We start from the raw sequence: 13,604 nt of genomic DNA on the forward strand, positions 1-13,604 counted from the left end.
GTATAAGAGGTTAGTAAAAAAGAGAACATTAAACAAACAAATATTTATTTTTAACAATTTTAATTATAAATGTGCCGGTTATTTTTAAAGTGAAATAAGACATTTAAGATACCAAAATACCATTATTTTTCAAGGTAATCATAGATTTCCACCAGTACAGAAAAGATTATATCTATAAGACCTATGTAATCATAATGTGCACAGTGCCGTAACTAGGATTTTCAAACCACCCCTCTGGCGCCCCCCTCCTAAACTTAATATGATATACAAAAAAAGCGTCGCAGGCGAATTTTTTTTACATAAAACACTAAAATGAAAGTTCTTATGTAAAAATATATGTATTAGGGTTTCTGACCCGGGTCGACTTTTCGATTTTTTACATTTTTTTCGAACCGTTAAACATGTGCATTTTTCACAAAAAATTCAAGTATAATTCTTGTATCAATGTGATGAAAATAAAAAAAAAATAATTAAATTTTATAAACAGGAAGTGGGATTTTTTCCACTTAAAAAGGTCAAAAATGTTGTGCCCACTACTCAGTCCAGACCCCTGAACGTATCAGGTTGAAAATTTATATTTGTATTATTTATTTACTAATTTAGAGCTGATAAGGTTTTGTTTAGAATTCGAAAACCGGAATTAGTATTTTTTTTTTAAACAATATTTCATTATTATATTTTGACCTTTCAAATTATTTTTATTTTATTGATATTTAATGTGTATAATACTGATAGTGATTTTAAGTACTAAAAAAAATTTGAACAAAATCCAATCTCAATTTGTATCGCTGTCATTCGTAGTTATTAGTATTTCATAATCTGCTGTACGGTTTATTATCGAATTTTGTTTTGTAACCTTCTTATATTCATCAAATACATAGATAAAGTCATGGGTTGGTCGCACTCGAATTTTTTTTTATTGGAACTTAAGCATTTTAATGTCAACGACTTCTACGAATTTCAAAAAAAGAATACATTTCCATTTCTTTGCATATATAATGAACATATAAAAGTTAGTAGCTCAGTATAGATGTCAGTAGTGTTACGGATAGCAGTGAAGCTGATCACTTCAGGTTTAAGAATACTTTTGTACTTTTATTTTCCTTCATAAAAAATATGACTTCGACTCGGATTTTGTAATGTATGTTAAATATGTTACTCATATTTTCACAAATAAGCGAAATATTTTTATCGTACCCTCATTTCGCCGTACTCCCAATTTTGACAAAAATATTAAATAATTGGGGAAGTCATTTGGCACCAATCTATACTTTTACTTTCCCTTTAATTTTACTCAATGATTCAGATTTTTACTTAATCCATGTACAATGCATGTAGAAATAATATATTATGAAGTTTTGTGATCGTGCGAAAATTTGAGCTCGAGATTTTGACTGATTTGAACTCGGTATCAATTACTAATTACGGTTTTAGGATCTAGAAAAAAATTAAAAAAACCTTTTTCATTTAAAATTAACCCCTTTTCAATGTCAATTTGAAATAAAAAAGGTTTACATAATTTGAAATTAAAAATGGTCAATTTGGAATAAAAATCTGTATATACATACGTACATATTATGTTTCAATAGTGTATTTTTCACACATTCAGGGTCCTTTCCATCCACACATTTCACTCCGATCAATCGGGGTGAAATGTTTGAAGGACCCTGATATTCAGTCGATAGATCGAGGATTGTATCTGGGTTGCGTCTCCTTCTGACTGAATCAACTAACGTTAAATCACTTTAATAGCATTACATACATACTTACGCGGCCCAAGCCTCTTAGTAATATATTTAACTAGTGAATAGCCCGATGAAACATCATCGCATGGGTATAAAATTATTATATACTCGTATAAAACTAAAAAAAAAAAATCCGAAACCGGAACCGTTATTTTCGTAGACTCTCATAGATAGATTTCAATTCTTTATTTGTAATAATTTTCAATTCTTAAAAATACGCAGACTCCCATAGAGAGTTTTCAATTATTTATTTAAAGACTTCCTATTTTTTCTATTATTATTAGCTATCGCCCCGAGCGATACTGCAAATCGAAATCGATTCACTCGATCCATGACACCCGACCACTCCCGACCTCTCCCGACTACTTCCGACTTCTCCCGACAACTACCGAAGATATGACTCCGTTTTGATTGGTTGTCCATACGTTCTGTACGATTATTGAATATTAACGTTATTTAGAGCAGTCTTTATACCCGTATCATGGTGTAGTGGTCAGCGTATATTGATCTGGGCGCGAGGGGGGTAGGTTCGAGTCGGCGTCCTGGAATTGATTTTATTTTTCAAATATCGCTAAAATATAAATTAATTTCAATAATTTCAATTAAAAATATATAGTTAATTGTTTTATATGAAAAGAAAAAAAATGGTTCAAAACCTCGCTAAATGAAATTATTAAAATTACATATTACATATTTTCATATGGCGAGAAGGAATATTTCAATTAATGTTTAAAAAAAAAAGGCGAAATGAAAAATTGGATTTGGCGTGATGTCCGAGACCATTAGCTAATTAGAACCATATTCAGGCTATTTGGGGTGATCGGTTCGAGTCGCGACAAAGTCGTCTCGTCGAAAAATGAATTAATCGATTTTTATCGATTCGTTCATTATGTTCGGCGAGAGTTAGGACACACACACACACCCACACACACACAGATTACCGTCTTTATATATATGATTACATTAGTTTAAGCCGGGATCATAATTTTGATTGAAATCTGAATCATTGAAATCCTTTTGATTGAAATCCCAATCATAAAATTCCACACAATTTATATATTTATAGTTTATATTGTCGTACATTTGTTATTGTATATTTTAAATTATATATAATTTGCATCTCGTTTTATTGTATGTACTATATGTACATACATTATTTTATTTTGAATTCATCCTCATTGTGTAATTGATCTATGCCAATAGGGCTAGAAGAGTGTCGTCTTTTTTCATTTTTTGAACATCAGTGCCATTTTTCAACATATTTGCTGAGAATTCTCACTTATTCTTGTATATTTACTTTATCTATATACGTAGTAACAATAGATGAAGTTTGTGATCATCAGAAAATTCGAACTCGTTTTCAATGTGTCAATGAAAAAAAAATGAAAAAAAATCAAAACAATTAAAAAAAATTGTATGAGGTGTGAAAACCAATAAAATTTACAAATTTATAAATTTTCACTGTCAACATTAAAAGGTGGGAAGATTTTAAGGAAAATTCACCATCAGTTACTTTAAACCAGTGGTTACCAACCTACAGCCCGCAGGCCGGAACCGTAAAGAAGATCTTGAATGTTTTTTTTTGTCATGAAACTATATGCGCTTGCATTTCGAAAAATATACTACATAGCTTGTGCATCTTATTGCTTCAATGGTTGGCAAATATCGAGGATTTACCACATATCTGAAAAAATATTTGCCAAATATTTTTTAAATACGGTTAGGAAGACGTTTACATGGGTGTCTTAATATTATAATAAAAACAATAAATTTCACTAAATCAAATCCACTTCGCGATCGCCTATTTTGACAAACATGTGAGGAAAACAAACATGTGATTTTGAGCGCCTTCTTTACACACAGAAACTCGTTGATTATCAAAGAGTAATTGTCTTAAAAGTGTTGTTATACTTTGGTACAGTATTGTTTCCTTATGAGTGACAACCAATTTGGGAACGAGCAAGAGCAGGTGTAAAATGCGATAAATTTTATTTATCAGATACATTGGAGATATTTAATTTGTTAAACAAACAAGGAAAATTATAAATCACAAAAGATCTTTACAAGAACGGGCTCCACGAGAAATTTCTGCTCAAGCCGAGCCCATTGACACCGATTCAAGTGGGGCCGGTGAAACACCAAATATGTCAAATGGCCAGATGGTGATGACTTCTACACAGCCTGCAGCATCGCCGTCTCTTACTACATTAGACACTTCTCCAGTGCAACCGGACACAGAAAATCGATCATCAACTACTGATTCAGTTAGGATGAAGAATGGTGAAAGTAAGCATCGCAAACTAGTGAGAGGGGATGTTTCCAATAATGAAGAGGACGGTGTGGACATGGGTGCTTATTTACAAAGCTAGACATCAAAAAAAAAAAAGTTCAGCGAACCTTTAACAATGCATTTACAACAATTGAAAAATAAGCAGCACCCTCTGGGTCCGGGCTTTAGTGATTACTTTATCTGGGTATACCTCACGGCACCGAAATTGAAAAGGTCGAAAAAGCAAATATCGGAAGGCAAAGATTGAAAATCGAAAAATCTTAAGTCGAAAGATAAAAAAGGGTGCATGGTATACGGTTCTATGTATGTATATATAATGTATAAATCAGTGGGATGCGGTGAAATTATCTCTCTTTTTGTCATACATCCTTGTTTAATGTGCGCGCGCAGGATACGGGAGGAAAAGCATGTTCCACTTGTTCCTTTTGTATCATGCTCGCGCAAATATATAAATATATATATATATATATATATATATATATATATATATATATATATATATATATATATATATATATATATATATATATATATATATATATATATATATATATATATATATATATATATATATATATATATATATATATATATATATATATATATATATATATATATTGGGATTTACCTGTAAGGCCTTCCTGGTATATATGTAAAATAAAAATAATAAAAATAATAAAATAATATATATATATATATATATATATATATATATATATATATATATATATATATATATATATATATATATATTGTGATGGAATGGATGCTTTACATACCTATCAAAGATATTATTACAATACCCGAAAGATACACCTGCTTTATCGAACTTGTACAATGTCAGACTCGGAATTAAAAGCGATAAACAACGAATAGTTGATTAACACTTTTGGCCGCGTGGAAGTGTCAATTTCGATTTTTTTTAAATATATGAACATATGTACATATGTAGTCCATATAATATGTATGTGTTTGACGAGGTATTTACAAATCCTTATGATTTTGACATCTATAATCTTTCTAGCTCTCTTAGAACATTCTTAACTATGCCAAATTATTTAATTTGTAGAATGGCACCAAAACCGAAATACTTTGAACCAACACCCGAATCGATAGCCGCCGGCCATCGTCTTTCCCATCCTTTACCAGGAGATGAAATTTGCATCAGTGGAATTGCTGGACTGTTTCCTGACTCCGACAACGTCGTAGACCTCAGGGAAAACCTTTTCAACAAGGTACTTGCATTTTTATTATCTACAAACGTGAACTATTACGAGAATTTTCACCAAAGATAACATTGATTTTCTCTTCTTCTTTTCCACCGTCGTATCCAGGTGGATCTAGTCTCTGGCGATGATCGTCGTTGGAAATTATCTCACCCTGAAATACCCCAACGCACTGGAAAAATCAATCATCTTAATCGTTTCGATGCTTCTTTTTTCGGTATAAAATACCAAGAGGCCCACACCATGGACCCCATGAGCAGATTGTTATTGGAGAAATCTTACGAGGCTATCGTAGACGCCGGTAATGATAATCAATCACAAAACCACTACAAATATAAAATATAGTACATGTTAGCAAGAAAAAGTACATCCATATTATCATATTTATTGTATTTAACTTCAGGTGTCAATCCCAAGACATTGAAAGACAGTAAGACAGCCGTAATTATAGGAGCTTGCTTCTCCGAGTCTGAAATGACTTGGATGTATGAAAAGATGCAGATTAAGGGTTATGGCATCACCGGGTGAGTTTTTGGATATTGAATACATAGGAAACTACTTTATTTTTTTTATTGCATTATGTGTTTTTTTCTACAGGGTTTCGCGTTCTATGTTGGCTAATAAAATTTCTCGTTGGCTCGGATGCACTGGTCCATCTTACAGTGTTGATAGTGCCTGTTCCAGTTCTCTGTATGCTGTCGAACACGCTTACCGAGCTATCAGAGATGGACATTGCGATTCGGCTATCGTCGGCGGTAGCAATTTATGTCTGAATCCATTCGTATCTTTACAGTTTTCCAGGTTTGTAATTAAAAGCCTTTTGGTTTATCATGGGAATAAGGATATGGTATACCGACTATTTATTATATGAAAATTCATTTATGGATTGTTCACATTTGAGGAAATTTCGCTCTACACTACACTTTTATTACCAACTTTATGTTGATATGGGATACTACGAGATGTCGAATTATAGGAACCAGAGCCGTAGCGATGTTTTTGGCGCCCTTGGCAAATATCAAATTTTTCGTCCCCCTAATATTTTTACTTTATCTATGTACGTAGTAACAATAGATGAAGTTTTGTGATCATGCGAAAATTCGAACTCGAGATTTTGACTGATTCGAACTCAGAATCGATTACTGATCACGTTTTAATGATCTAGAAAAAATGTGTGTGTGTGTGTCTGTGTGTGGCTGTGTGTGTGTCTGTGTGTGTGTGTCTGTGTGTGTGTCTGTGTACTTTGGGGATTTTTTCAACACCGTTAGTCCTATCGAACCGAAACTTAGTATCGGTTAATGAAATTCTTATAGACACTACGTTAATTTTTTTCAAATTTTTAAGTTGACCGGAAATGGTACCTCCCCTTATAGGTGTCCTCTTTTTTTTAAGTTTTTGAATTCGGTTTTCTCCCAAACTACTAACTGAATCGGACTGATTTTTTTTTACATGTACTAGAAATAATAATTTTTATAATTTTATATTTTTTAAATATTTTTATCTGAACCGGAAGTAGTACTTTTACTCTAGAGAATCGAGGTTTTTTATGTTTTTCTCAAAAGGCTTTTGATTTATCGAACTGAAATTTTATATCGATCAGTTTAAGCTCAATACCAAGTTATGTATAAAATTTGGTAAGCGTCCGTCGACCGGAAGTGGCAGTTTACTCTTGTTCGATTTGTCTTCCACTATTTTTTTCGACCCCTTCAACATGTGTGGTCTTCACGAAAAAATTCAAGTATAATTCTTGTATCAATGTGATTAAAATAAAAAAAAATCACTAAATTTAATAAACCGGAAGTGGGATTTTTTCCCTTCCGGAAGCATCCGGAAGGAAGGTCAAAAATGTTGTCGCCTGGATCCTGACCACACCCCTGAACGTATTAAGCTGAAAATTTATATTTATATTCTTTATGAACTAACTTAGATTTGGTAACGTTTTGGTCAGAATTCGTAAACCGGAAGTAGTATTTTTTTTAAAAACAATATTTCATTATTTTATTTTGACCTTTTAAATTATTTTAAGCGTCTTGATATTTATTGTGTATAATAAAGATAGTGATTTTAAGTAAAAAAAATTCGGGTGTGACCAACCCATAACTTTATCTATGTATTTGAGGAATATAAGAAGGTTACAAAACAAAATTCAATATTGAACTAATAACTATGATAGCGATACAAATTGAGCGCGAATATATGCAAATACTTGCACAAGACAAAAGTTCTACTTCCGGTTGTCCGATTTTGTTCAAATTTTTTTTATTATTTAAAATCAGTATAATTATCATACACATTAAATATCAAGAGGATAAAAATAATATAAAAGGTCAAAATAAAATAATGAAATATTGTTTTAAAAAAAATTACTACTTCCGGTTTACAAATTCTGACCAAAACGTTATCAAATCTAAGTTAGTACATAAAGAATACAAATATAAATATTCAGCTTAATACGTTCAGGGGTGTGGACAGGATCCAGGCGACAACATTTTTGACCTTCCTTCCGGATGCTTCCGGAAGGGAAAAAATCCCACTTCCGGTTTATTAAATTTAGTGATTTTTTTTTTATTTTAATCACATTGATACAAGAGTTATACTTGAATTTTTTCGTGAAGACCACACATGTTTAAGGGGTCGAAAAAAATAGTGGAAGAAAAATCGAACAAGAGTAAACTGCCACTTCCGGTCGACGGACGCTTACCAAATTTTATACATAACTTGGTATTAAGCTTAAACTGATCGGTATGAAATTTCAGTTCGATAAATCAAAAGCCTTTTGAGAAAAACATAAAAAACCTCGATTCTCTAGAGTAAAAGTACTACTTCCGGTTCAGATAAAAATATTTAAAAAATATAAAATTATAAAAATTATTATTTCTTGTACATGTAAAAAAAATTCAGTCCGATTCAGTTAGTAGTTTGGGAGAAAATTGAATTCAAAAACTTAAAAAAAAGAGGACACCTATAAGGGGAGGTACCATTTCCGGTCAACTTAAAAAATTGAAAAAAATGTACGTAGTGTCGATAAGAATTTCAGTAACCGATACAAAGTTTCAGTTCGATAGGACTAACGGTGTTGAAAAAAATCCCCAAAGTACACAGACACACACACACACACACACATTTTTTCTAGATCATGAAAACGTCATCAGTGATCGATTCTGAGTTCGAATCAATCAAAATCTCGAGTTCGAATTTTCGCATGATCACAAAACTTCATCTATTGTTACTACGTACATACATAGATAAAGTAAAAATAACAAAATCAGACAATCGGAAGTAGAACTTTTGTCTTGTGCAATTTTTTTTTAAATTTATATAAATGTGTCGATAAAAAGATTATGCAAATTTGTTTAAATTGGAATCCAATAATATTTTTTTTCATCCGGCCCGCTATACATTTCAAAATTCTAAACCGACCCATTTCGCAAAAAGGTTTGGGACCTCTGCTTTAATGAATAATAGGAGAAGTCCTTGTTGGGAGAAATGAGTAGAGGTAGGATATTCACAGTGCTATCCATTGTTCCATTGTCGTAAATCCTTTGTAAAAAAGGTTCGGCAAACCTCAAACAATGCATTTACAACCTTTGAACAATACGCGGCACCTTCTGGGTCCGGTGACTAGAAATGAGGTTTAGTAGTTAGAGTCGACGTTACCTAGATGGCGCTAGGTGTGTTGAGTCGATGCTAGCGGTAGTGAAATTGGTTTGCATATAGGGAGGCAAAAATGAATTTTGAGCATACTTACCTGGCATAGGGGACACCGTGATCACAATGGCGGTTCCCCCAGGGCGAGGCTCTTCCATTGCACTTCGGTTGAGCTGACCCTTGCGATTGCCCCTAATGTGGGCAACTCGGACGCGTAATTTTTGATAGCCGGGACTGCGTACGCGCTGTCCCGACCCTTAAACTCTTAAACCTTTCCACACTCTTCAAACTCTGTGGAATAACTCATCTTTATTAGTAGAAAGAAGTAGGACCGGAAGCGTGCCGTTCAATTGTTGTAAATGCTTTGTCAAAAAGGTTCGGTAAACCTTTAGCGATGCATTTACAACATTTGAACAATAAACGGCCCCCTAAGGGTCCGGTGCTTTATTTATTAGTCTTCTCGTATGGGTTTATGAAGTAGTAATTAATGGTTATTACTAGACTGCGGATAGAGACAGTGCTTTTTATGATGAACCTGTTTTATTTTATGCTCTCTAGCTTTATAGTTTGCCCTGTTTCATTGAGCTTAAACTGATCGGTATGAAATTTCAGTTCGATAAATCAAAAGGCTTTTGAGAAAAACATAAAAAACCTCGATTCTCTAGAGTAAAAGTACTACTTCCGGTTCAGATAAAAATATTTAAAAAATATAAAATTATAAAAATTATTATTTCTAGTACATGTAAAAACATAGATAAAGTAAAAATCAGTCCGATTCAGTTAGTAGTTTGGGAGAAAATCGAATTCAAAAACTTAAAAAAAAGAGGACACCTATTAGGGGAGGTACCATTTCCGGTCAACTTAAAAATTTGAAAAAAATTTACGTAGTGTCTATAAGAATTTCATTAACCGATACTAAGTTTCGGTTCGATAGGACTAACGGTGTTGAAAAAATCCCCAAAGTACACAGACACACACACACACACACATTTTTTCTAGATCATTAAAACGTGATCAGTAATCGATTCTGAGTTCGAATCAGTCAAAATCTCGAGTTCGAATTTTCGCATGATCACAAAACTTCATCTATTGTTACTACGTACATAGATAAAGTAAAAATAATAGTAACAACACTCGAAGGTTTACTCGATTTGTATACTCGAAATTATATACATACATTTATTAAAAATCTGCACTCTGTAAGATGAATCCGCACTCTCTAAGACGGTCCAGGTTGTAAATGTGTAGCGGAAAATCAAGTAGATACGTAAGTCAAGTCGTGAAGTCTCAAACGACAGTTGAGCTAAGACTGAATGTAGTTTTCATATGATATCCCGTAAAAAAGGAACTTGTGGTTTTTTACTTATTTAGTTCCCTTAAAAGGTAGCGTAAATGTCCACAATTGCTAAAAGGTATTACATGATGTTTTCCAGGAATCGACGTCTGTCGTTTCTGTTGGAAAGGGACAAAGCGCGCCCGGTGGGTCGCGCGCGACTACGTAAATTTTGTGATCACGACGGGTTAAAAATGGTCAATTTCATAGTAAACAATTTATTTGAATAGTTTTGTTTTATTCAAATTTATTTGAATATTCCTTAGGTTTTTGTTTTATTAAATTTAACGACACGGATTCTACGAACCAACGATAGTTACATACAAAGTCTCTTTCGAAATTATTTATTAGATAATAAAAAAAAATACTTACATATAATGAAAACAGCTATGCATGTACATATGACGATGAAACTTAGTGTGCACACACTGAAGTTCTAAAACGTAATGCTAAGAATATTAACACGTTATATTGACGAAATTTTAAATAAAATGGTCTTGCAATCCATTCCAGGATACATAAAACATAAAACTTAGTAATCCGTTTTCAGTCTGTATGTATTTTTGGAAGCAGTTTCGTCATGCCATTGTTCATTTGCTTTCGATCGGTCAATTTCTCAGAATTCAAAAGTAAAACATCATAACGGTGCCTCGAAATAATTACACAAATGAAAGATAATGTATGTACATATATTCAAATGAATATTTCAAAAACACATAGAATTCATCTTAAATTTTACAAGTTTTACTAAAAAAAAAATTTTAAATTAGGCGAGGGACGCCTTCGGCGCCCCTCGCATCGAGTGCCCTTGGTATACGCCCGTTTGCCATAGCCTCGCTACGGCACTGATAGGAATTGTCGAAATTTTAAGGCAATTAAAGTAAATTGGCAAACTACAACAGGAGATCTCGCAAATGGCAAACTCCAACAACTGATCTCGATTTAATAGACATCCACATTTTTCCAAAAGCGATCATCGAGAAAGTCTAATCAATTTTTCGATTCCAGCTGGAACTTGAACCCATTAGCCAGCAGCATAGCTCGGACGTTAAGCTTCTGCTTACCGTCAAGAAGGTGCCGGGTTCAATCCCTGAATGAAAATGAATTTTTCAGAGTATGCTGTTGGTCAGACCTGGACTTGTGACTCCAGGTTGATCGTTTCCTATCAGAGTTTGCCAATTTTCTCTGATTTCATTGTTGAAACGGTTCCCGGAAAAAAAATTGGCTAAAAATCCTTCCTACCTACTATGTCACCATTATTTGAAATTTGATTGATGTACAATAAAAATTTATGTACAATTCATAGATGTCTCGTTAATTTGCGAGTTTTTTCAGTGTCTCGCAATTCAACGACTTATAATAAAAATGCTGCATTTGTATTTGTAATTGGCCAGGAAGGCGCATTGGGATTTACCTGTAAGGCCTTCCTGGTATATATGTAAAATAAAAATAATAATAATAATTACTTATCTGCTGGTAAGTAATTGCTAATGCACATAGGAGGTGGGGAGTTTTTTCAGAAACTATTATAAGACAAACCCAAACATTCATATACAAAATATTGTGAAGTAGTTACGGCAGATTCAGGGATTAGAGATTATAATGTTTTGTAGAAATTTGTGATTTTTTTGTTTGTAAAAAAGGTTAAAATCATAACTACCTACATATTTACACCTGCAACTTAATCAGAAATAAATAAGGAAATACTGCATAAAGCTATTTCACGTTGAAATCCCACGCCCATAACAACATATTTAACGCCCCACGATGTTTTTTTAAAAGCTTTTATTTAGTTTGCTTTATTCTCTGATTATGTATGTACTTGCTTCGAAAAATATAAACATCTGTCGTTTTCGTAGTTTTTAGTTATGAAGATAAGGTTTTCATCAAATAAAATGTATGAATTTGAAAAAATCGATATTTGGACTGATTTGTGTAGTACCGGTACTATCGGTATTGCAATTCCTATTGGTACTAAGCCAGTTTTCATGGATGCTATGATACCTGCGACATCTTTATGACACCTATGGTGTTACAAAACACCCGTCTAGCAGTTTATCAAAAAAAATCTAAATATGTTGTAGGTTGGGTGTTCTTTCGCCCGAAGGACGTTGCAAGTCCTTTGATAATGACGCCAGCGGATATGTCAGATCAGAATCAGTCAACGTCATTTTCCTGCAAAAAGCCAAGGATGCCAAACGAGTTTATGCTCAAATTCTTCACGCCAAAACCAACTGCGACGGCTACAAGGAGCAGGGCATCACCTATCCTGCAGGACATGTTCAAAAAATACTACTCTCTGAATTCTACAAGGAGTGCAACGTGAGTCCACTTGAATTGGAGTTCGTTGAAGCCCATGGAACAGGTATAAATTATTTATATTTGAGTCGAATTTTTAGTGTTGTCGAATCTGGGTACAAAGCCAATTAAACGAACGAACTAATTGCAAATACATTAATTTGATCAGACGACACGATTGCATTCATATATGTACATATGTATGTATTTACGCTTAGGTACTAAAGTGGGAGATCCCGAGGAGCTCAAAGCTATCGATGAGATATTTTGTACCGGTCGGACTACTCCGTTAAAAATTGGATCCATCAAGTCAAACCTCGGACATAGTGAGCCTGCTTCTGGTGTTTGCTCTGTAATCAAGGTATTTTATAAATAATTAATAAATACACAAATATTTTTTTCGTCTGTCTGTCTGTTTGATTGAACTACTCTTAGTCCTTAAAAAATATGTATACTCTTTCGTATGTTTCAGATGTGTTTAGCCTACGATTCTGGCTATATTCCGCCCAATTTGCACTTCGAAAATCCCAGGGAGGGTGTTCCAGCTTTCTCGGATGGCAGAATAACTGTGGTCTGCGAAAAGACACCATGGAATCGTGGAATGGCCGGAATTAACAGTTTCGGCTTCGGAGGAGCTAATGCTCACGTTTTGCTCAAGCGCTTCGCCAAGCCAAAGGTCAGTGATATTTTGAAGTGTTAATTTTTTTGCGGACGGTATGACTTTTGAGAGTATTCAACTAACATAATCCAAAATAAAATATAAAGGTAAACGGAGGCGCACCCAAAGACGATTTACCCAGACTGGTCTGCATATCTGGCAGGACAGAATCAGCTGTGAATCGTATTTTAGACGATCTTGAATCGAGACCAGTAGACGCTGAATACGTTCGTCTTCTTCAGGGAATCCACGAGGAAAACATATCAGGTCACACTTTCAGGGGATACACGTTACTTAGTGAGTAAAAATAAACCTGTTTATGTTCTTTTATATTTCTACACAAATTTACAAATTATCCTTATAATTAAAAAATTCAATTAAAAAATGAATACAATAAATTACTTGA

General features: G+C 33.4%; 1 protein-coding gene and 1 non-coding gene across 2 annotated transcripts in view; both read left to right on the forward strand.

Moving 5' to 3' along the window:
* Positions 1 to 1,041: 1,041 nt before the first annotated feature.
* The window catches only part of LOC143918412 (fatty acid synthase-like), a 29,118-nt gene continuing 16,555 nt past the window's right edge, over positions 1,042 to 13,604 (forward strand). The window contains exons 1-9 of the mRNA XM_077440331.1: positions 1,042 to 1,073; positions 5,105 to 5,270; positions 5,370 to 5,562; positions 5,665 to 5,785; positions 5,859 to 6,062; positions 12,327 to 12,607; positions 12,759 to 12,901; positions 13,013 to 13,216; positions 13,306 to 13,495. Of these exons, the coding sequence (XP_077296457.1) occupies positions 5,106 to 5,270; positions 5,370 to 5,562; positions 5,665 to 5,785; positions 5,859 to 6,062; positions 12,327 to 12,607; positions 12,759 to 12,901; positions 13,013 to 13,216; positions 13,306 to 13,495 (1,501 nt within the window). The 5' untranslated portion in view covers positions 1,042 to 1,073; position 5,105. The remainder of the gene's footprint in view (positions 1,074 to 5,104; positions 5,271 to 5,369; positions 5,563 to 5,664; positions 5,786 to 5,858; positions 6,063 to 12,326; positions 12,608 to 12,758; positions 12,902 to 13,012; positions 13,217 to 13,305; positions 13,496 to 13,604) is intronic.
* On the forward strand, positions 9,002 to 9,163 carry LOC143918481 (U1 spliceosomal RNA). Its single transcript, XR_013261125.1, has one exon. It is a non-coding gene; the product is annotated as a U1 spliceosomal RNA (small nuclear RNA).

Source organism: Arctopsyche grandis, chromosome 10 (assembly GCF_051622035.1).
Source record: "Arctopsyche grandis isolate Sample6627 chromosome 10, ASM5162203v2, whole genome shotgun sequence".
NCBI classification, from domain to species: Eukaryota; Metazoa; Arthropoda; class Insecta; order Trichoptera; family Hydropsychidae; genus Arctopsyche; species Arctopsyche grandis.